The sequence below is a fragment of the Balaenoptera musculus genome, chromosome 1 (assembly GCF_009873245.2).
Source record: "Balaenoptera musculus isolate JJ_BM4_2016_0621 chromosome 1, mBalMus1.pri.v3, whole genome shotgun sequence".
NCBI classification, from domain to species: Eukaryota; Metazoa; Chordata; class Mammalia; order Artiodactyla; family Balaenopteridae; genus Balaenoptera; species Balaenoptera musculus.
In genome coordinates this window covers 141424641-141447391 of record NC_045785.1, presented here as the reverse complement: position 1 = coordinate 141447391, position 22751 = coordinate 141424641, and the positions used below count along the sequence as shown (strand labels likewise).

The 22751-nt window shown below is 36.3% G+C and overlaps 2 protein-coding genes across 3 annotated transcripts in view; one reads left to right on the top strand and one right to left on the bottom strand.

Moving 5' to 3' along the window:
- Window positions 1-3017: 3017 nt before the first annotated feature.
- Window positions 3018-3778, top strand: LOC118904339 (aurora kinase A-interacting protein-like). The gene has a single exon (XM_036870286.1). It carries the CDS (start codon window positions 3110-3112, stop codon window positions 3707-3709), a length of 600 nt encoding a protein of 199 aa, XP_036726181.1. The 5' UTR covers window positions 3018-3109; the 3' UTR covers window positions 3710-3778.
- A 10795-nt stretch (window positions 3779-14573) lies between these two features.
- ODR4 (odr-4 GPCR localization factor homolog) overlaps window positions 14574-22751 on the bottom strand; it is a 42855-nt gene continuing 34677 nt past the window's right edge. For both annotated transcript variants that reach the window (XM_036869693.1, XM_036869701.1), the window contains exons 13-14: window positions 17105-17212; window positions 14574-15905 (exon numbers count right to left, since the gene is read on the bottom strand). In XM_036869693.1, coding sequence (XP_036725588.1) covers window positions 15838-15905; window positions 17105-17212 — 176 coding nt within the window. In that variant the 3' untranslated portion in view covers window positions 14574-15837. The remainder of the gene's footprint in view (window positions 15906-17104; window positions 17213-22751) is intronic.

Here is a 22751-nt window from a genome sequence, read left to right as displayed (position 1 = left end):
TAATAAATTTTCTATTTTAATTATTTTATTTTATTCAAAAAATTTTTTTTCCTTTCTTTTTTTCTCACTTTTCTTCTGAGCTGTGTGGTTGACAGGGTCTTGGTGCTCCAGCCTGATGTCAGGCCTGAGCCTCTGAGGTGGGAGAGCTGAGTTCAGGACATTGGACCACCAAACACCTCCTAGCCCCACGTAATATCAATCGGTGAGAGCTCTCCCAGAGATCTCTGTCTCAATGCTAAGACCCAGCTCCACTCAACAACCAGCAAGCTCCAGTGCTGGATGCCCCATGCCAAACAACTAGCAGGACAGGAACACAAACCCATCCATTAGCAGAGAGGCTGCCTAAAATAATACTAAGCTCACAGACACCCCAAAACACACCACTGGGCGCAGACCTGTCCACCAGAAAGATAAGATCCAGCCCAACACACCAGAACACAGGCACCAGTCCCCCCCACCAGGAAGCATACACAACCCACTGACCTAAACTTACCCACTGGGGGCAGACACCAAAAACAATGAAAACTATGAACTTTCAGCCTGCAAAAAGGAGACCCAAAACACAGTAAGTTAAGCAAAATGAGAAGACAGAGAAATATGCAGCAGATGAAGGAGCAAGGTAAAAACCCACCAAACCAAACAAATGAAAAGGAAAGAGGCAGTCTACCTGAAAAAGAATTCAGAGTAATGATAGTAAAGATGATCCAAAATCTTGGAAAGAGAATGGAGAAAACACAAGAAAGGTTTAACAAGGACCTAGAAGAACTAAAGAGCAAACGAACAATGATGAACAACACAATAAATGAAATTAAAAATTCTCTAGAAGGAATCAATAGCAGAATAACGGAGGCAGAAGAATGGATAAAGTGACCTGGAAGATAAAATAGTGGAAATAACTACAGCAGAGCAGAATAAAGAAAAAAGAATGAAAAGAATTGAGGACAGTCTCAGAGACACCGGGGACAAGATTAAACACACCAGCATTCAAATTTTAAGGGTCCCAGAAGAAGAAGAGAAAAAGAAATGGTCTGAGAAAATATTTGAAGGGATTATAGTTGAAAACTGCCCTATTATGGGAAAGGAAATATTCAATCAAGTCCAGGAAGCACAGAGTCCCATACAGGATCAATCCAAGGAGAAACATGCCAACACATACTAATCAAACTATCAAAAATTAAATACAAAGAAAAAATATTAAAAGCAGCAAGGGAAAAGCAACAAATAACATACAAGGGAATCCTGATAAGGTTACCAGCTGAGCATTCAGAAGAAATTCTGCAAGCCAGAAGGGAGTGGCAGGACATATTCAGAGTGATGAAAGGGAAAAACCTACAACCAAGATTACTCTACCCGGCAAGGATCTCATTCAGATTCGATGGAGAAATTAAAACCGTTACAGACAAGCAAAAGTTAAGAGAATTTAGCACCACCAAACCCGCTTTACAACAAATGCTAAAGGAACTTCTCTAGGCAGGAAACAAGAGAAGGAAAAGACCTACAAAAACAAACTCCAAACAATTTAGAAAATGGTAATAGGACCATACATATCAGTAATTACCTTAAATGTAAATGGATTAAATGCTCCAACCAAAAGACATAAACTGGCTGAATGGATAAAAAAAAAAAAAAGACCTGTACATATGCTGTCTACAAGATACCCAATTCAGACCTAGAGACACCTACAGACTGAAAGTGAGGGGATGGAAAAAGATATTCTATGCAAATGGAAATCAAAAGAAAGCTGGAGTAGCAATTCTCATATCAGACAAAATAGACTTTAAAATAAAGACTATTACAAGAGACAAAGAGGGACACTACATAATGATCAAGGGATCAAACCAAGAAGAAGATACAACAATTGTAAATATTTATGCACCCAACATAGGAGCACCTCCATACATAAGGCAAATGCTAACAGCCATAAAAGGGGAAATCGACAGTAAGACAATCATAGTAGGGGATTTAACACCCCACTTTCACCAATGGACAGATCATCCAAAATGAAAATAAATAAGGAAACACAAGCTTTAAATGACATATTAAACAAGATGGACTTAATTGATATTTCTAGGACATTCCATCCAAAAACAACAGAATACACTTTCTTCGCAAGTGCTCATGGAACATTCTCCAGGATAGATCATATCTTGGGTCACAAATCAAGTCTTGGTAAATTTAAGAAAACTGAAATCGTATCAAGTATCTTTTTTGACCACAATGCTATGAGACTAGATATCAATTACAGGAAAAAAAAACTGTAAAAAATACAAACACAAGGAGGCTAAACAATACACTACTAAATAGCCAAGAGATCACTGAAGAAATCAAATAGGAAATTAAAATATACCTAGAAACAAATGACAATTAAAACACAATGACCCAAAACCTATGGGATGCAGCAAAAGCAGTTCTAACAGGGAAGTTTATAGCAATAAAATCCTACCTCAAGAAACAAGAAAAACCTCAAATAAACAACCTAACTTTACACGTAAAGCAATTAGAGAAAGAAGAACAAAAACACCCTGAAGTTAGCAGAAGGAAAGAAATCATAAAGATCAGAACAGAAATAAATGAAAAAGAAATGAAGGAATAAATAGCAAAGATCAATAAAAATAAAAATTGGTTCTTTGAGAAAATAAACAAAATTGATAAACCACTAGCCAGACTCATCAAGAAAAAAAGGGAGAAGACTCAAATCAACATAATTAGAAATTAAAAGGAGAAGTAAAAACTGATCCTGCAGAAATACAAAGAATCATGAGGGATTACTACAAGCAACTATATGTCAATTAAATGGACAACCTAGAAGAAATGGACAAATTCTTAGAAAAGCACAACCTTCTGAGACTGAACCAGGAAGAAATAGAAAATATAAACAGACTAATCACAAGCACTGAAATTGAGACTGTGATTAAAAACCTTCCAACAGCTGCGGCAGAATGGTCAGTTGAGTCTCCCGGTTGCGTCTGGGAAGAGTCGGTGTGAGGCCGTGGCGTGCGGGCTCCAGGGATGGCGGCCGCGGCCGTCTGGGGCTCGGGACCTAAGACCCGAGCGTCGACACCACCCGCGCGCTCCGCTGAGTGCCTGGGGCCGCCGCCAAGCACAGACCATGTTCATGGTGCGCCTGACCTCCCAGCTGCTCAGGGCTGTTCCCCGGGCAGGTTGCAGTGGGCCTTGGCCTGTCTGCGGGGTGTTGGGCAGGCATGCCTGCAGGCCTCGCTATAGCATGCAACCAATAGGCCCAAGTGGGGTTGCCTCCCTTCCTGACAGGCGGGGCCACATGGAGCTTGAGGAGATGCTGGTCCCCAGGAAGATGTCTATCAGCCCCTTGGAGAGCTGGCTGACCGTTCGCTACCTCCTGCCCAGACTGGACGCTGGGGCCCCAAGGACTGTGTCTCCAGCCCAAGTCTATGAGTGTCTGCCCAGCCGGGGGGGGGAAGGGGTCATGCAGGGGGGTAAGGAACTCTGGGATGCGCTCCAGATACAGTGCAAGAACGTGCTCAAGATCCGCCGGCAGAAGATGAATCATCACAAGTACCGCAAGCTGGTCAAGAGGACCCGGTTCCTGCGGTGGAAGGTCAGGGAGGGACGCCTGAAACGGAAGCAGATGAGGTTCGAGAGAGACCTGAGGTGCATCTGGCGGAAGGCGGGCCTGAAGGAAGCCCCCGCAGGCTGGCAGACCCCCAAGATCTACCTGAAGGGCAAATGAGTCTCGTGTGTCTCTCCCCCAGCCCTGTTACTGCTGATGACCCGTTGTAATAAAAATTCAGAGAACTTAGCCATCAAAAAAAAAAAAAAAAAAATCTTCCAACAAACAAAAGCTCAGGACCAGATGGCTTCACAGGCAAATTCTATCAAATATTTAGAGACGAGCTAACACCTATCCTTCTCAAACTCTTCCAAAATATAGCAGAGGGAGGAACACTCCCAAACTTATTCTACAAGGCCACCAACACCCTGATACCAAAATCAAAGATGTCACAAAAAAAGAAAACTACAGACCAAAAACCATATGATAATCTCAATAGATGCAGGAAAACGTTTTGACAAAATTCAACACCCATCTATGACAAAAACTCTCCAGAAAGTAGGCATAGCGGGAACTTACCTCAACATAATAAAGGCCATACATGACAAACTCACAGCCAACATTGTTCTCAATGGTGAAAAACTGAAACCATTTCCTCTAAAATCAGCAACAAGACAAGGATGCCCACTCTCACCACTATTATTCATCATAGTTTTGAAAGTTTTAGCCACAGCAACCAGAGAAGAAACAGAAAAGGAATCCAAAACGGAGAAGAAGAAGTAAAGCTGTCACTGTTTGCAGATGACATGATACTATACATAGAGAATCCTAAAGATGCCACCAGAAAACTACTAGAGCTAGTCAATGAATTTGGTAAAGTAGCAGGATACAAAACTAATGCACAGAAATCTCTTGCATTCCTATACACTAATGATGAAAAATCTGAAAGAGATATTAAGGAAACACTCCTATTTACCATTGCAACAAAAATAATAAAATATCTAGGAATAAACCTACCTAAGGAGACAAAAGACCTGTATGCAGAAAACTATAAGACACTGATGAAAGTAATTAAAGATGATACAAACAGATGGAGAGATATACCATGTTCTTGGATTGGAAGAATCAACATTGTGAAAATGACTCTACTACCCAAAGCAATCTACAGATTCAATGCAATCCCTATCAAAATACCAATGGCATTTTTCACAGAAGTAGAACAAAAAATTTCACAATTTGCACAAAACGTAAGACCCCAAATTGCTTTGCTTTCTCAAAGCAATCTTGAGAAAGAAAAACGGAGCTGGAGGAAACAGGCTCTGTGACTTCAGACCATACTACAAAGCTACAGTAATCAAGACAGTATGGTAGTGGCACAAAAACAGAAATGTAGATCAATGGAACAGGAGAGAAAGCCCAGCGCTAAACCCACACACATATGGTCATCTTATCTTTGATAATGGATGCAAGAATATACAATGGAGAAAATACAGCCTCTTCAGTAAGTGGTGCTGGGAAAACTAGACAGCTACATGTAAAAGAATGAAATTAGAATACTCCCTAACACCATACATAAAAATAAACTCAAAATGGATTAAAGACCTAAATGTAAGGCCAGACACTATAAAACTCTTAGAGGAAAACATAGGAAGAACACTCTTTGACATAAATCACAGCAAGATACTTTTTGACCCACCTCCTAGAGAAAGGGAAATAAAAACAAAAATAAACAAATGGGACCTGATGAAACTTCAAAGCTTTTGCACAGCAAAGGAAACCATAAACAAGACGAAAAGACAACACTCAAAATGTGAGAAAATATTTGCAAATGAAGAAATGGACAAAGGATTAATCTCCAAAATATACAAGCAGCTCATGCAGCTGAAAAAAAAAAAAAACCCAATCCAAAAATGGGCAGAAGATCTAAATAGACCTTTCTCCAAAGAAGATATACAGATTGCCAACAAACACATGAAAGAATGCTCAACATCACTAATCATTAGAGAGATGCAAATCAAAACTACAATGAGGTATCACCTCACACCAGTCAGAATGGCGATCATCAAAAAAATCTACAAACAATAAATGCTGGAGAGGGTGTGGAGAAAAAGGAACCCTCTTGCACTGTTGGTGGGATGTAAATTGATACAGCCACTATGGAGAACAGTATGGAGGTTCCTTAAAAAACTACAAATAGAACTACCATATGACCCAGCAACCCCACTACTGGGCATATACCCTGAGAAACCCATAATTCAAAAATAGTCATGTACCACAATGTTCATTGCAGCACTATTTACAATAGCCAGGACATGGAAGCAACCTAGGTATCCATCAACAGATGAATGTATAAAGAAGATGTGGCACATATATACAATGGAATATTACTCAGCCATAAACAGAAACAAAATTGAGTTATTTGTAGTGAGGTGGATGGACCTAGAGTCTGTCATACAGAGTGAAGTAAGTCAGAAAGAGAAAAACAAATACAGTATGCTAACACATATATATGGAATCTGAAAAAAAAAAAAAAAGGTTCTGATAAACCTAGGGGCAGGACAAGAATAAAGACGCAGACATAGAGAATGGACTTGAGGACACGGGGAGAGGGAAGGGTAAGCTGGGACGAAGTGAGAGAGTGGCATGGACATATATACACTACCAAATGTAAAATAGACAGCTAGTAGGAAGCAGCCGCATAGCACAGGGAGATCAGCTCGGTGCTTTGTGACCACCTAGAGGGGAATAGGGAGGGTGTGAGAGAGAGGCAAGAGGGAGGGCATATGGGGATATATGTATATATATAGCTTATTCACTTTGTTATACAGCAGCAACTAACACAACATTGTAAAGCAATTATACTCCAATAAAGGTGTTTAAAAAAAAATCAATGTGTACTTCGATTGTATCCATCAAATTTGGATCCATTCAACAAATTCTTGCTCTGCTTACAACAGAAGAGTGTTGTAAAAATCCAGTGAGATAATGTATGTGAAAACACTTTAGAAATGGCAAAAGCCAAGAAAAATAACTGTCATTTCTAGCTCCAGTTTTTTCTCCTGTCTTTAATCAATTAATCAAAACCCATTAAAATATTAATTTACCTTTTAAGAGGTTATGAATTATATGAGAACTCATTGACTACCTTTAGTGAATATTTAATACCATATTTGATATTCCCAATATAATTACTTATTAGGTTAAAATGAGAAATCAAGAAAAATTTACTAGATATTTTGGCTAATTTATATTTAGACAAATCCTTTAGATAATAGTCAACAAACATAACAAGCATTTTAATAGAGCTTGATGATCCCCAACAATTATGGTAATACGGTTTTGAACCAGTTGGCATTTGAGCGTTATAGGAATAAGTAAAAGGGAAAGATATTTTATATTTTCACCAAAATGTCACAACAGAAAGAAGAAAGACAGAGGCATTTTAGTAAAAGGCAGACTATGGTAAATATAATATTTGGATTATGCTTTTAGGTAATAGTAATTATTTCTCTGGGAACTTCTTTAATAGTCTCCCATTTCTCCTGCATTTTTGATCATTTTTATTATTTTACTTATTTATTTGTTTATTTATTAAAAATAAATTTATTTATTTTTATGTATTTATTTTTGGCTGAGTTGGGTCTTCATTGCTGTGTGTGGGCTTTCTCTAGTTGCGGTGAGCGGGGTTTACTCTTTGTTGTGGTGAGCGGGCTTCTCATTGAGGTGGCTTCTCTTGTTGTGGAGCATGGGCTCTAGGCACGTGGGCTTCAGTAGTTGCGGCACGCAGGCTCTGTAGTTGTGGTGTATGGGTTCAGTTGCTCCATGGCATGTGGGATCTTCCCAGATCAGGGATCAAACCCGTGTCCCCTGCATTGGCAGGCGGATTCTCAACCACTGCACCACCAGCGAAGCCCCTTGATCATTTTTAAAGTTTGACATATACTAAAGAATATATATGTGTAGTTAGTCTTCAGTGATGAATGCCATCAACTCTTTCCCTCTCTGTATGCATGTGCTACTCATCCCCTGAGAAATGTGCTTTTTCCCCTCCCATGGAAACTAGGCTGGTCCTGTTTGCTCTGACCAATAGAATACGGAGGAATGACATTCCAGGACTTTTGAACGCTGACCTTAAGAAGTTAACAATTTCTACCTACTTCCTCTTTGAACATTGATTTTTGGGGCTCTTTTTTTGGAATTCAACCACCATGCTGTAAGAAGCCTAAGACCTATGGAGAGGTCATGTGGAGGAGAAACAGATAAACTGCCAACCATGTGGATCAGGTATTTTGGATGTCACAGTTCTTAGGTAATTGAAGCCCTGGCCAACGTCATGTGGAGCAGAAGAACCTTTCAGCTTAGCCAGTCTACTCACAAAAACATGGTAGTTTAATGCCAACAATTTTGAGGTTGTTATGAAGCCAGAGATAACCAATAGATGTTGATTGGTACCTAGAAATAGGATTCTATTGGGCCAAAACCAAAACATGTAGCTTTAACTTTGGAACTGAGAAGGAGATGGCTGTACAACCTTCAGGAAACAGTGGTGGTAGAATAACAATGAGGAAATTGTCATTAAAAGGCAACTGTTGGGCTTCCCTGGTGGCGCAGTGGTTGAGAATCTGCCTGCCAATGCAGGGGACCCGGGTTCGAGCCCTGGTCTGGGAAGATCCCACGTGCCGCGGAGCGGCTGGGCCCGTGAGCCACAATAGCTGAGCCTGCGCGTCTGGAGCCTGTGCTCCGCCACGGGAGAGGCCGCGATGGTGAGAGGCCCGTGCTCCACGATGAAGAGTGGTCCCCGCTTGCTGCAACTGGAGAAAGCCCTCGCACAGAAACGAAGACCTAACACAGCCATAAATAAATAAATAAATAAAAATTTTAAAAAAAAACTTGCTTTTAAAAAAAAGGCAACTGTTGTTGTGAAAGGCAACACTTTCACCTACAGTAATGCAAAAGGTAGAATAAACTTGTGGAAATTGCTAAGGGGAAGAAGTAACCTAATAAACTTGTGGATCTGGCTGAGGAGATTTCCAGGCAGAATACTGAAAATGCCAACTGACTTCTTCTAGCTGGCTAAGATCAAATATGAGAAGAGAGAGATGAACTAAATCAGAAACAGTTGGGTTTTGGAGAAAAATTTATAAAAAATATAAAGGACCCAGAACACCTTTTCCAGACAGCAAAAGGTTCTCAAGAAGGAAATGCCCTATGGGCAGAGATCAAATACAGGGAATTGCTAGTGAAACAGAGCATCAGGGTAAGTTAGGATCAAGGGTGCAGCTGTAATAATCTTTAAGACTTCAGAAATATTTAAGCCAGTGCCTCATAGATCTCTTAGCTACACAAAAAGACTTAGAATCTTATGAGCAAAGACTGTACTCCTCTTAGCTAGACAATGGGTATCTAAGATTTTTAAGGGTATTGTCCTTCAGCACCCTGACTCTCTGCTCAAAGTAGAAAGAGAGAGGTCCGTCTTGAACATTTGTGGGTGTGCCTTTTGTCTAATGGAATGGATAATTTGATTCATAGTAAATACATGATATTTTAAAAGGAATTACATCAGTTTAGTCTAAAAGGGAGAGACAGCTCAAAATAAAAGGATGCTTCTGGGTCTTGAACCTTTCTCAACCTGCTTCAATAGAAAGCAGGTTGAGAAAGCTACTCAGCTTCAAATATAAGCCATTTCTCATGGAAAATGACTCAGAGTAGAGCCAAAATCTTGTATGGAAGAGCCAAGAGATAAGGACCACTCTCAAGAAGAATTAGGTTCTAATTGACATACATTCTCTGCTCGTAGAATCATGACGAATTAGACATGTGTCCCACTGGAGTTCAGAATTGCTATGGAGCATTCACTGCATTGTACCTCCAATTTTCCCTCTTTTTGAACAAGAGTGGCTATTACCTGTCTTGACATTGTATGCTGGATGAGTATGGGGAAGAAAACTTGGTTCTTTAGTTCATGCGTCATTAGATTGAGAGCAACTGCAGTAAAGGTTGCCCATGTGTACCTGAAACCAATTTAGATGACAAAATTATGAGCCCTGAGCCTGAATCTGATGACACGAGATGAGACTTTAAGGTGTCTAGGGAGGTGGTGAATGCATTTTCCACATGTCAGGAACATGAACTGCTATAACCCGGGGTATATTATGGTAACTAATTTCCAAAGATGGCTTCCATCAAGCCCTTTTCTTCTTGCATATGCATAACCATTGAGAGGTAAAGGTTCTCCTTCCCTGTCCCCTTTGATCTAGGCTGGTCCTGTAGATTAGTTTGACCAATACAATGTAGTGAAAATGATGTTCTGAGACTTCCAAGCCAGGGCTTCAAGAGAACCCACAGCCTCTACTTTTCTCTTCTTGGAATTCTCACACTTGGGATGCTACTTCTTGGCTCCCAGCCATCATGACAGGAAGAAGTCCAGCCACCATGATAGAAGAACCACAAGACACATGGAGAGAACTGAGGTGTGATAGCTGAGTTCCCAGCAAACAGCCAGCATCAACTGTCAACCATGTGAATGAGCTGTCTTGGATGTTTCAAGCCCAATCAAGTTCCTAGAAAATTGTAGCTCTAGACAACACCATGTAGAGCAGAATCAGCCAACTGATTCCTGTCAACTCAGAATTATTAGAAAAATGAAATGGTTGTTGTTTCAATTAAGTTTGGGGGTAGTTTTTTAGTAACAGACAACCAAAATAACACATACGTAAATGTCATGAAGTAAATAAAATGATCAAGAAACTCGTTTCAAAAAAGAAACAAATGGAACCTAATCAAACTTACAAGCTTTTGTGCAGCAAAGGAAACCATTAAAAAAATGAAAAGACAACCTACAGAATGGGAGAAGATATTTGCAAATGATGCAACCGACAAGGGCTTAATCTCCAAAATATACCAACAGCTCATACAACTCAACAAAAAAACAAACAACCCAATCAAAAAATGGGCAGACCTTAATAGTCTTTTCTCCGAAGAAGACATACAGATGGCCAGTAGGCACATGAAAAGATGCTCAACATCCCTAACTATTAATGCACATCAAAACTACAATGAGGTACTACCTCACACTGATTAGAATGGCCATCATTAAAAATTCTACAAATAACAAATGCTGGACAGACTGTGGAGAAAAGGGAACTCTCCTACACGGTTGGTGGGAATGTAAGTTGGTGCAGCCACTATGGAAAACAGTATGAAGTTCCTCAGAAAGCTAAAAGTAGAGTTACCATATGATCCAGCAATCCCACTCCTGGGCATATACCTAGACAAAACAATAATTCAAAAAGATAGATGCACCCCTATGTTCAAAGCAGCACTACTCAAAATAGCCAAGACATGGAAGCAACCTAAATGTCTGACAGATGAATGGATAAAGAAGATGTGGTATATATATACAATGGAATAATACTCAGCCGTAAAAAGAAATGAAATAATGCCACTTGCAGCAACATGGATGCAACTAGAGATTATCATACTAAGTCAGTCAGAAACAGAAAGACAAATACCACATGATATCACTTATATATGGAGTCTAAAATATGGCACAAATGAACTTATCTACAAAACAGAAGCAGACTCACAGATATAGAGAACAGATGTGGTTGCCAAGGGGCGGGGGAGAGAGAGGGATGGACTGGGAGTTTGGGGTTAGTTGATGCAAACTATTATATTTAGAATGGATAAACAACAAGGTCCTACTGTATAGTACAGGGAACTATATCCAATCTCCTGGGATAAACCATAATGGAAAAGAATATAAAAAAAAGAATGTATATATGTGTATAACTGAGTCACTCTGCTTTACAGCAGAAATTAGCACAGCACTGCAAATCAACTATACATCAATTAAAAACAAACTCATTTCAACTCAAGAACTAAAACATCACCAATACTGTTTCATTTGTTCATTTGTTCCTTCTTGCCTTCCTATCCTGCCATCACTCTCACTCTGAAATCGTAATCATGAATTTTTACATGATCCTTTACTTAAAAAAAAAAACAAAAAAAAGTTTACACAAATATATGTATTCCAACATAATATAGTTTAGATTTGCTTGTTTTTAAGCTTTATAAAACTGCATGTAGGCTTCTAACACTTGCTTTATTTAATCATCACTTTATTCTCAGGTCATTCTCACTGCCAAATAAAATTACAAAACCCACAATTTATTTTTTATTCTCTTGTCAGCGAACATTTGGGTGGTTACAAACAGGGCTGCCTTGAACATTCCCACACACGTACTCTTGTGCACATATGCAAGAATTTCTCTAAGGTATGTATGTAGAAGTAGAATGGTTAGGTTTTAGAGTACATGGATGCTTAACCTTATAATGCCAAATTGCTTTCCAAAGTTTATTAGTTTACAACCCCACCTTTAGATATCTTCTTGATGTACATCTTCTTCTTGGTATTGCATATTTCTTAATTTTTCAATCTGTCAGATGAAGTATTATTCATTGTGGTCTTAATTAGTTGATCACTTGAAATTAAACATCTTTTCATGTGTTCCATGTGTTTAAGGGGGTGTTTAAGTCACACCCCCTTAAAATACCTGGTTTCTTTTGCTCATTTTTTTACTGGACAATGATGAATAGAAGTAGTGATAATAGGTATCCTTGTCATGTTCCTGATTTTTAATGTATGCAACTTCATCATGATGCATTATCCTTTTTTACATAATGTTGAATTCAGTTTATCAATAATGCTTTTGACTTTCAGATTTGTGTTAATAAGTGCTATTAGTCTGTAATTTTCTTTTCTCCTACCATATATCTCTGGTTTTAGTATCAATAAAAGTTATACAGGCCTCATAAAATGAGCTGAAGAGTATTCCCTCATTATATATTCTTTGGAAGAGTTTGTATAATATGTTGAAACAGTATGGTCCTTGAAAGAGTAAAACATCTGTAAATATGAGCTAGATGTTCTTTATCAAAACTTCTAAAAGTATTTTCTATTCAATACTATTAAGTCCATGTAGCTTGTCTATTTCTTCTTCAGCCAATCTAAGGAAATGGTACTTTTCTAGACCTTGGTCTATTTTGTCTGTTTTCAACTACATTAAGATGCTCCTGGTAGTCTCTTATCATTTTCATCTCTGCTGTGGGTTAGGACCCCTTTTTCAATCTTTATATTGTTTACTTTAGCCCTGTTTTCTTCTTGTTCAAATATGCCAATTTGTTTTGTCATGAAAACAACTTTGACATTGTGATTCTATGTTTTCTAATTCATTGATTTCTTCCCTTTCCTCTGTCTCCTTGCTTCTATACTGTGTTTATTCTGTTGTTCTTTTCCTAAGTTATACACTTAGCCTTTAATTTAAGCATTTAAAACCATTTCCCTCTAAGCACTCTTTCTGCTGCATCACCCAATTTTTCCAAATGTAGTATTTATAATTAGGTTCTAAGTATGTTTTTTTTTTCATCTATGAAGTTTTTTTAAACTTGTAAAACCATGATTAAAAAAAATTAACCTAAGTTATTTCTGATTATTCATTTAATACTAATTTTTTGAAACTTATTGTAACTTACTTCATGCCTAATACATGGTCAATTTTTGCTAATACACAATGCTTAAGAATATTCTGTTGATTATTCTAAATATGTTCATCGAATCAACATTGTTAATTGCATTATTCAAAACTGTGTTTTCATTCATTTTTTGTCTGGTTGATTTATTAGTAATTGAGAGCTGTTAAAATCACCTGTTCAATTTGTTCATTCAGCCCTAGAGTTTATACATTTTGAGGCCATTTTATAAAGCATATACAAATCTAAAATTGTATATATTCCTAATAAATTGATCCTTTTACCATTATTTAGTGGCCTTCTCCATCTTTAATAATACTATCATAAAGTCTAATTTTGAGTTGATAGCACCAAAGCTATGTAAGTTTTCTTTTGCTATTTGCCTAGTGCAGTTTTTTCGTCCTTTAAAAAATCCCATATCAGCCTATAGCTGATTTTTAAAAAACTGAATCAATGTTTTTAACTGGGTTTAGCCTATTCACAGTTATTTTAATTATTTGACTTGTTACTATTTATCTTACTAATTTTGTACTTCCCCCACCCTAATTTCTTTCCCTTTTTTTGTATTGAGGTATTGTCTTCTTATTCCATATTTTTAACTTTTTTCTTTGGAATGATTCATCCCATATCTATTATTTAGCAGTTACACTTGAAATTTTACTACACATATTTAACATAATTTCAATGTTAAACAGTACCTTAACCCATTTTCTGAATAATAAAATACTTCAGAACACTTTAATTCTAATCACCCCCCCATCTTATAAACTACTGTCCAGTTTTTCAATTATATCCTATTTTAAAAGTCCACATTAATGTTGCATAAAACGTTTATTTAGTTTTATTTAGTTACAATCTTGCTTCTTATAAACACTTCTTTCATTACGATTGTTTTATACAAACAACACTTTTGATTTACATGTTTTTCATTTATTTGCTTACTAGTTCTTCAATTTCAGATCATCCTTTTGGAATCATTTTCCTTCTTGAAGATAATCCTTTTGCAATTTCTTTAAAGAAGTTCCACTGATGGTAAAATCTGTTTTTCACTTGAATATGTCTTTATTTCAGTTTTGCTTCATACAAATTCCAAGATGATAATTTGTTTTTCTCAGAATTGTGAAGGCACTATTCTACCACCTTTGGAGTACATTGTTGCTATTGAGCAGCTTTCTGAAGTATCTGTCTTGCCTTCACTGATAATATTTTTCCCCCTTTGATTGCCTTAAGAATCCTCTGTTTGGTATCTCACAGCTATACTACACTGGGTTTAGGCTTGCATTTTATCTATATATGCTTGGGATACATTGTGCTTCCTGAACTTATGAATTCGTGTTTTTCCAACAAATGTGGAAAATTCTGTAATCTCTTCAAATATTGCCACTCCTCCATCCTCTCTATTCTCTTCTGCTGGTACTTCTAGTATTCCTAATTCTTCCTTCTGTATCTCTTATCTTTTCCTTAATATTTATATTTTCTAGCACCTTGTTTCTCCTTGCTGCACAGTGGATAATTTCTTTATATCTAGCTTCCAGTTTATGTATTGTCTCTTCAGCTGAGTCTAATATGATATTCAACATGTCTAAGGGATTTTTTTTTTTTTAAATTGCAAGTAACGTATTTCTCATCAAGCAGTTCCACTTGTTTCTTTTTCAGATCTGTCTGTGGTTCCATCCTCATGTATGCTGATGATAAGACCTTGGAAAATTGAGTCCAAAGTTTATATCTACAGGTTCTTTCTCAAGCTAGCTAGTTTCAACTTGCACCTGGTGATCTCCAGCTATGAATAATATTGCTTATCTTAATCTATGGGAATCTGGGGCCTATATCTTGTTTCTGCCAGGAACTATAGGGTATTACAAACTGAGGCCCACTTCAGCTGTCCTGGATGGGACATCTCAGATTCAGATATATCTCCTTGTTTCCGGTCTAAGGAAAACTGCATATGGCGGTGCTGCAATTGGTATTTGTCACCCACGCAATCACTGTCAACCTTATGCTTAATATAGTTTTCACAATTTCCAGATCAAAATGTGTTCATTTTGTCAGGGAGAAAAAATAGAGGTGTAGTTCTTGGAGATTTCCCCTACTTTCTTTGAGCCTATTAATGTATTCAAAAGGAGATTTTATTCAGGATCTAGTTGTTTTGCAGTACCTAATATATTACTGGAAGCAAAAGTCTTATTTAATATATTAGGTTATGATATACTAACCAGAGAAAGCTCATGATTTATGACAATCCTTGCTGATTCAAGAGGTCTGGAGAGGTTTCCTACCCCTCAGTTGGAACTCAATCAGTATTTCGGAACTGAGTATAGAGAGGTCCTAAACTATGAACTTATCCAATAAGTTTTTGCCCCACTTTGTAGAAATTTCTCCTATTGTTCTATTACTAAGATATTCAGTCAACCCTGACTATTCAAATTTCCAATGTCCTGATCAATATGTGGTTCAGGTCAACAGGACTAAAATCTATGAAAATAAACCATCATTTTGAACATTTTAAGAAATAGATAATAATGATTTGTTACATGCAACTTCCATCTAGATTCATTAACTTTATTCTTGGAAGCCTGAGCCGCCTATAATAATAATAAGCAGGGCTAAACAAGGCAGCTGGTGATTTCATTTTAGTCAGAAACACACCTAATAGGCATTATGGCAGCAGATCTGACTGCTATTGTCTTAGATGCAGATGGATTGTTTGCCTCATTATTATTCATAATTGTTGGTCAGTGTTCTCTGGATGATCAGGAAGCTCTTTGTGCCTCACCCTAATCACTGAAGTAATGAAAGGAGATACCCGCAGCAAGGGCTGCAACTGCAAATGCTGCAATCACACCTAAAAGTAAAACAAACACAAAACAAATGGAAATGGAATGAGCAAAAGAAAGGCTTAAGTGATTCTAGGCTTTGCAATGCTGGTAACTGATGGGCCTAAACAACAACAACAACACACACACACAAATACATATACTTACACACACACATATACAGGCATGAAAAGCCAGCAAAGTCTTAGAGGAAAATATAGCAATAGGTTGAAAATTATATTTTACAAAGTTGGACTGGTAATCACATACTTCACCACCTTCGTAACACCTTAAAATAAAAACGTATCTTTCTTATACACATGAGTGCACTCACACACATCTAAGAGACAAACTAATACATACTTAAAAAGGCTTCTATAAATATTTATACTGACATTTCAGCTGTCTCATGCTACTTAGCTTAATCCAAAAGGACATCTCCAATGGGCAGGAGTCCTCAATAATTACCATGTGAAGTCATTTATATAGCTATTGAAAACTACAGAAACTAAAATCTAAGAATTATTAAGCTTGGGTTGGTAACTTTTACTTTTTTTTCCTGAGTATTTTAAGTTAAAAAACAACAACAAAAACAAAACTGACCATAGTAGTCCAGACACACACACACACACACACACACACTTAGGTACAAAGAATTTAGGTAATTAACTTATGAGTAAGTGACATGAAAAATAACCAAAGTTTCTGGCTTCTCTCAGTCAGTCAAAAATCTTAATGCTTATAAAGCATTTCTCAAATTGGCATTCAACTAAACAACAGTCTACATGTTCTTTGATCAATAAGTCTGAAAAATGTTAAAGTGACTGTCACACTTCTTGGAGCCTTTAAAATACTAAAATGCATTAGAATTTCCAGACTTGAATTTGACTTTTTTCATAGAGCACCTATCAAAATCTTCCACAATAGCAATCCTGGGAACACCAGTTTGGAAAACACTGGCCCTACTATACTAATTGATTCCCAAAACTCAACATGTTTTTCTTCTAAAAACACCAAAACATTTAATAGGAAGTGTCATCTTTTAGGGCACTTGAGACAACGCTTTATTTATAAATCTTTCTATCTCTTAGGGCGTACCACTTTCCATAATACTGAATAAATACTAGCTTAATCTAGCTCTTTTAAGAAATGAAATGAAAATAATTTTAAAGAAGAAAACTCAAATCCAAAATACCATCTTTTCAATGTTATAGAAGAAATATAATACCTATGTTTTGCTGAATTTTCAACACTATTGTTTTAATTGGCTGTTTTGGTGGTTCATCATCTGTGTTGTCCAATGAAGCTTCAGTATTCATAGAGGAACTTACACAGGCTGCAAGAGGATAATAAAAATAAATCCTAAATAAAATGAGAATTACCGCTTAAAAATGAGTTTTAAAGAACATTATAAAAAACATACAGTGAGCTCCATTTTCCTTCAACTTAACTTTTTTTTTTTTTTTCAACTTGACTTTTTAAACTTGCTCTTTATCAAGTGCAGGCGAATTAAATTTCATGGACTATATATCAAACTGATGTACTTTTTAAAATACTTTATGGGGACTTCCCTGGTGGCACAGTGGTTAAGAATCCACCTGACAATGCAGAGGACACGGGTTCAAGCCCTGGGCCAGGAAGATCCCACATGCCGCAAAGCAACTAGCCCTGTGTGTCACAACTACTGAGCCTGCACTCTAGAGCCCGTGAGCCACAACTACTGAGCCCACGTGCCACAACTACTGAGGCACGCGCAGCTACAGCCCGTGCTCTGCAACAAGAGAAGCCACCGTAACGAGAAGCCTGCGCACCACAACGAAGAGTAGCCCCCACTCTCCACAACTAGAGAAAGCCTGCGCCCAGCAATGAAGACCCAATGTAGCCAAAAATAAATAAAATTTTAAAAAAAGAAAAGAACGATTCAATGCAATGACCTCAGCTTCTATCTTAAAAAAAAATAATTTATGTACTTTTATAACTGATCAAAACCAAGGAGCCACAGAGCCAGTTTTGAATGACTCCCACAAATTATAATCTGATTACTATATGGTAGTGGAGATAAATGATACCAAAAATCAAACTAGATAGAACAGGGTAAATTTTGCTCTTAATTGGGATTAATTTATAATATTCTTATTGATGGTTTTGGCAATTAATAATTTTAAGTAATCAGTAATAATAAAAGTAGGGATCAGCAAACTGTAGCCATGGGCCAAAGTGCAGCCCATGGGTCAGACCTTACGTGCCCTGCAAAACCTAAAATATTTACTAGTTAGCCCTATACAGAAAAAGTTTGCTGACTCTTGAATTACCTGAATTACATAAGCAAATTGGGACCATAAGTTTGACCTTAAAACAATTCAATGTTAAGCAAAGTAAGTACATTATCTCATTTATAGTTGGAAAATAAAACCTGGGACATGAAGTGCATATTTGAGGGTCATAGGCAACAGAATGAGGATTCAAATACAAGTTCTCTTTCTACTTCATTATGGTGACAATAATTTGTGTAGGTTAGCCAAGCTGAATTTATTTAACACTGACTAAAAGTGTCTGAACTGAAAACATCCTTAGGGATCACATAGACCAATGGTTTTCTTTTTTTTAATTAGTGCTAGAAAATCTGACAGAAAATCCCAGTATGTAAAATTGATGAAAGCAGAATTACTCTGGTTGAAGCAGGGATGAAGGGCTCCTGGAGCCAGATTCCCTCCTTCCCCTAAGAGGTGACAACAGAGTGCTGTTCTATAGAACTCGAGGGAACTATGTATGAAAACAACTGCAGTTGATCCTTAAACAACATGGGTTTGAACTGCGTGGATCCACTTACTTATACGCAAATTTTTTTTCACTAAATACATACTATATGATCCATGGTTAGCTGAATCCATGGATGGGGAACTGCCCATATGGAAAGCCAACTGAAGCTGTATGTGGATTTTCGACTGCGCGAGGGTCAGTGTCCCTAACCCCCATGTTGTTCAAGGGTCAACTGAACTTCACGTTGATCCCTTTATTTACAAAGAAGAGAAGAGAACCACAGAGTGACACAGTAAATACTACTGTTTAAATTCAAAGTAAAATAGCTTATTGCTTGGATTTAAAATATCTTTTATAGACATCTTTGTATCCCAACATACTGGCACATGCAGATGTGCTCACAAGGATGATGCATAACTTACTGAAATAATTATCTGTGGTACCGAAATGGATGAAAAAACATTTGCCTGCTTCTCATCAACTTCCCCTGAAGAAAAGTTTGTCATTTTGAGAAATAATCCTTAGTAGCCACCTCATTAGAATCAAGGGCAAAACTGTTCTTTTTTTCCCTCTTTGAGCATATGACTAAAGTACTTTAAAAACAAACACAAAACGTTTTTCTCTTTTGTTCTACTCCCATATCAAACTAGTCACAAAGGCCAACAAATTCTCATGAACTGTCTCCAGAATTATTCAGTCTTCCATATTTCTACAGCATCCAGTTTTCTCAGGGGCCGTAACACTTTACTTCTAGACTACCAGCTTAAAATTTCCCCTAACTTCATCCATATGTCTAAAAGTTGAATGGAGAGTATAATTTTATTCATTTTAAAAACATACACTCACACACACACAGAACTTTGGCTTTTTCTTTTAGCAAATATCACTGCTAAAAAGCTTTTTCTTTGGGCCACTAAAATCCTTATCTCAGATAAAAACAAAAATAATGGATGAAGCATGAATTATACTTATTTGCGACAGGAAATTTTTTACTTTTTTACTTGAGTACCTATAGATAAAGAGCACAAAAATGGTTTTATTTGTCATGACATATTACTCACATATTTAATACTGATTTGTTATTTGTGAAGAAGAGCATGCTCTAAGAGGTCAAGTCCGCTGTATAAACAATTTACTTCTATTAAAAAAAGACATTCCATTGCTCTGCTATTTCCATTTTAAAATCTGTCATTCAAAATCATATTGATTTGATACAAAGCTGAGACAATTTTACTGAAGCAGAGCATTTTTCAAGGATGAATAAATCCTACCATAACAATTTGTTTGTGTCTGTTTTTGGTGGGGCCACGTAGAACTTAATTCAAATCTCAGATACTGTCATTTTTACCAATACCTTAACGTCATCTGAACTTTAAATGCAAATAACATGTGATTCAATAGGAAATTAGATCTTAACCATTCCTTAAAACCAGGTAATTTTAACTGCAGACAAATCTCAAATTATTCATGTAAGAAAGCAACCTTTCTTAAGCAACTGTCAACAAAGGAGAAGACAAGGGCCATGATGAATGCACGCTAAGTTGTATATATATTCAATTTCATTCCAAGCTGCTGATAGGTAGGACTATTTAGAAGCTTAAAATGAAATATTAGCACTTGAACTCCTTAGTTAGGTGTCATCTTCCAGATCCCTAAATCCTAAGTTAACGAGGTTTCACTAGACAGCCATTAAAATACATCTTCAGCATTACTTTTTTTTCTTTATAATTAAATTATCAATGTTTAACCAAGCAATGAAAATTAACTTCACCTCTGATATCAAGACAGAATTGGCAAAGATGGGTTTCACCAGATTTTAAAGGTGTGTCTCCAAATTTGCTGATACTGTGGATAAAGTACATCTGAATTATTAAGTTAATATCTACCAGGAGATGACTAATACATTTAAGAAATTTTAAAGCCATAGTTATCCCTCACCTTAAGTGAGTCATTTTGACAAACAAATTGTTCTTCATCCCTTAAGTCATTTCAAAGTATGTTATTTTAAAATACTTACTTGGCAAAATACGTATTTTAAACACAGCAACTACTTGGCAACTACATTACAGAACAGAAATAATTAAATAATCAAGCAAATAATAACATCAAATACTTGGAAAATAAAGCTAGATACTTATAACAAGTTTAACAATCCTAAATGTACAGTAATTGATTTCAAGTTTGAATTTGAACATTTGAACTCCACTTTTCATGGTTTATTTTACCTGGAAACCCTAATTTCAAATAATTAGCAAAATCTATGCACACTACATAGCATTACTCTTATACTTTAATGTTTTTCATTATAATTCAGAAGGTCCATTATTTAAAAGTTTTATAATAACCCTAGTAAATACCACCTTACATTTCTATATCTCTTTCTGTTTAGAAAGTATTTTCCCTAATATTTTTACTAAATTCTAGTACCAACACCAAAAGAATTTGGGGTTCAGAGAGGACTTGTTCAAGGTTACACAGCTGTAAGTGGAAGACCTGGACTCAGCCAGCTAAAACATCTTGGTAAAATTATGCATCTAATATTTTTGAATAAATGAAAGAATAAATGCAAAAGTGAACATAATTCTAAACCAACAGAATGTATATGTAAAAGCACTTAATTTTTCTATTAAAATGTTTATGTTTTTACCCTATCCCATAATTTGGAATGTGTTATTTTACTACTAAATAACTATATCATTCCTTCTAATTCAACAAATACTTAATGAAGCAAAAATAATATAATTCTAGACAAGTCTTATTCTTGGCCACAATAAATCTGATGCCAATGTTCAATTCCTAAACAGCTTAGAGTTACTTTTACTGTATTCATCCTTGAAAATGAACTCAAATGTTACCTGCTCTGAGAAGCTTTCTCTCAATCACCTCCAGGGATAACGCCTGTGCTAAATGTTCTGATAATTCTCTGTTCATTCCCCTATTATGGAACTAACCTCTAGTTAAAGTGAAATATAATAGTAATAATAAAGAAAGAAAAAATGGAAAGAATTTACTAAAATTTGAAAATACTAATGTCAAACCTTTCTTACTATAGATTACAGGTTATTGCTAACCTACCATCAAAATATTTTTTCTGATTGAATTATTAGCCAAATCACTAGAGACCCTAAAATTATGATCATTAATCTTGATGTTCTTGAGTTCTTAGTTACTCTTTGGAACTTACTACATGCCCTGCAATAATTAATAATGCATACAATTCTATCTTCCAAGTCAGATTATAGGCTTCTTGAGGAAAGGAATCTGGCCATTGACTTGTCATCTATAACACTACCTTGAACAGAGCAAATGCTTAATAAACATCTAACAAATAGACATATTAAATGCTATAAACTGGAATATTTACGGGGCAACAATTAGTGTTACATGTTGTCATATGTTTTTAATGTTCTATATCCCTTAAAATGTTCTGAACTATTGAGCCATAGAGCTCTGATCATTATATCCTTTTAGAATCTTCATCATGTTCAGTGTAGTGCACTACACAAACTTTAAAAACCTTATATCTCGCTAGGCATAAGCTTACAATTTTTCAAGCATAAAATAAGTATTAAAAAAAGTTGTGCTATAGTTTCCTAAAAATGACCAATTCAGTATATGTCAAGTCAGTTAGGAACAAATATTTATGAATGCCTATTATGTTTTAGGCATGGAATTCAGACAGAGAAATAAATACTCTCGAGAAACTTGCAGTCTAATATGAAAGATTAATATTAAACATGCAACTGATGAGTTCAATAATTACAAGAATGGAAACTAATGCAAAAAAGCAGCAAAAAACTATGATTAAGTATAATGGAGGAACTCACCTAGTCTGGGCACATAAAAGTATCTACACAGGTTAAAAAAAATTCTATTTAGCTCCTTGAAGACAGGATCAGTATCTTATTGAATTTTGGTCCCCAAACCCTAGGACTGACAAAATCAATAATTTGTTCAGTCAACAAATATTTACTGATTACCTACAATGTGTTAAGGCTAGGTTCTTAGGAAAGTGCTAGAAATGACAGCAGTGAGCAAGAAAGGAAAAGTCCCTTTCCTTGTGACTCTTATGGAAAAATCAATAAATGTTTGCTGAAATGCAATATAAAATTGTT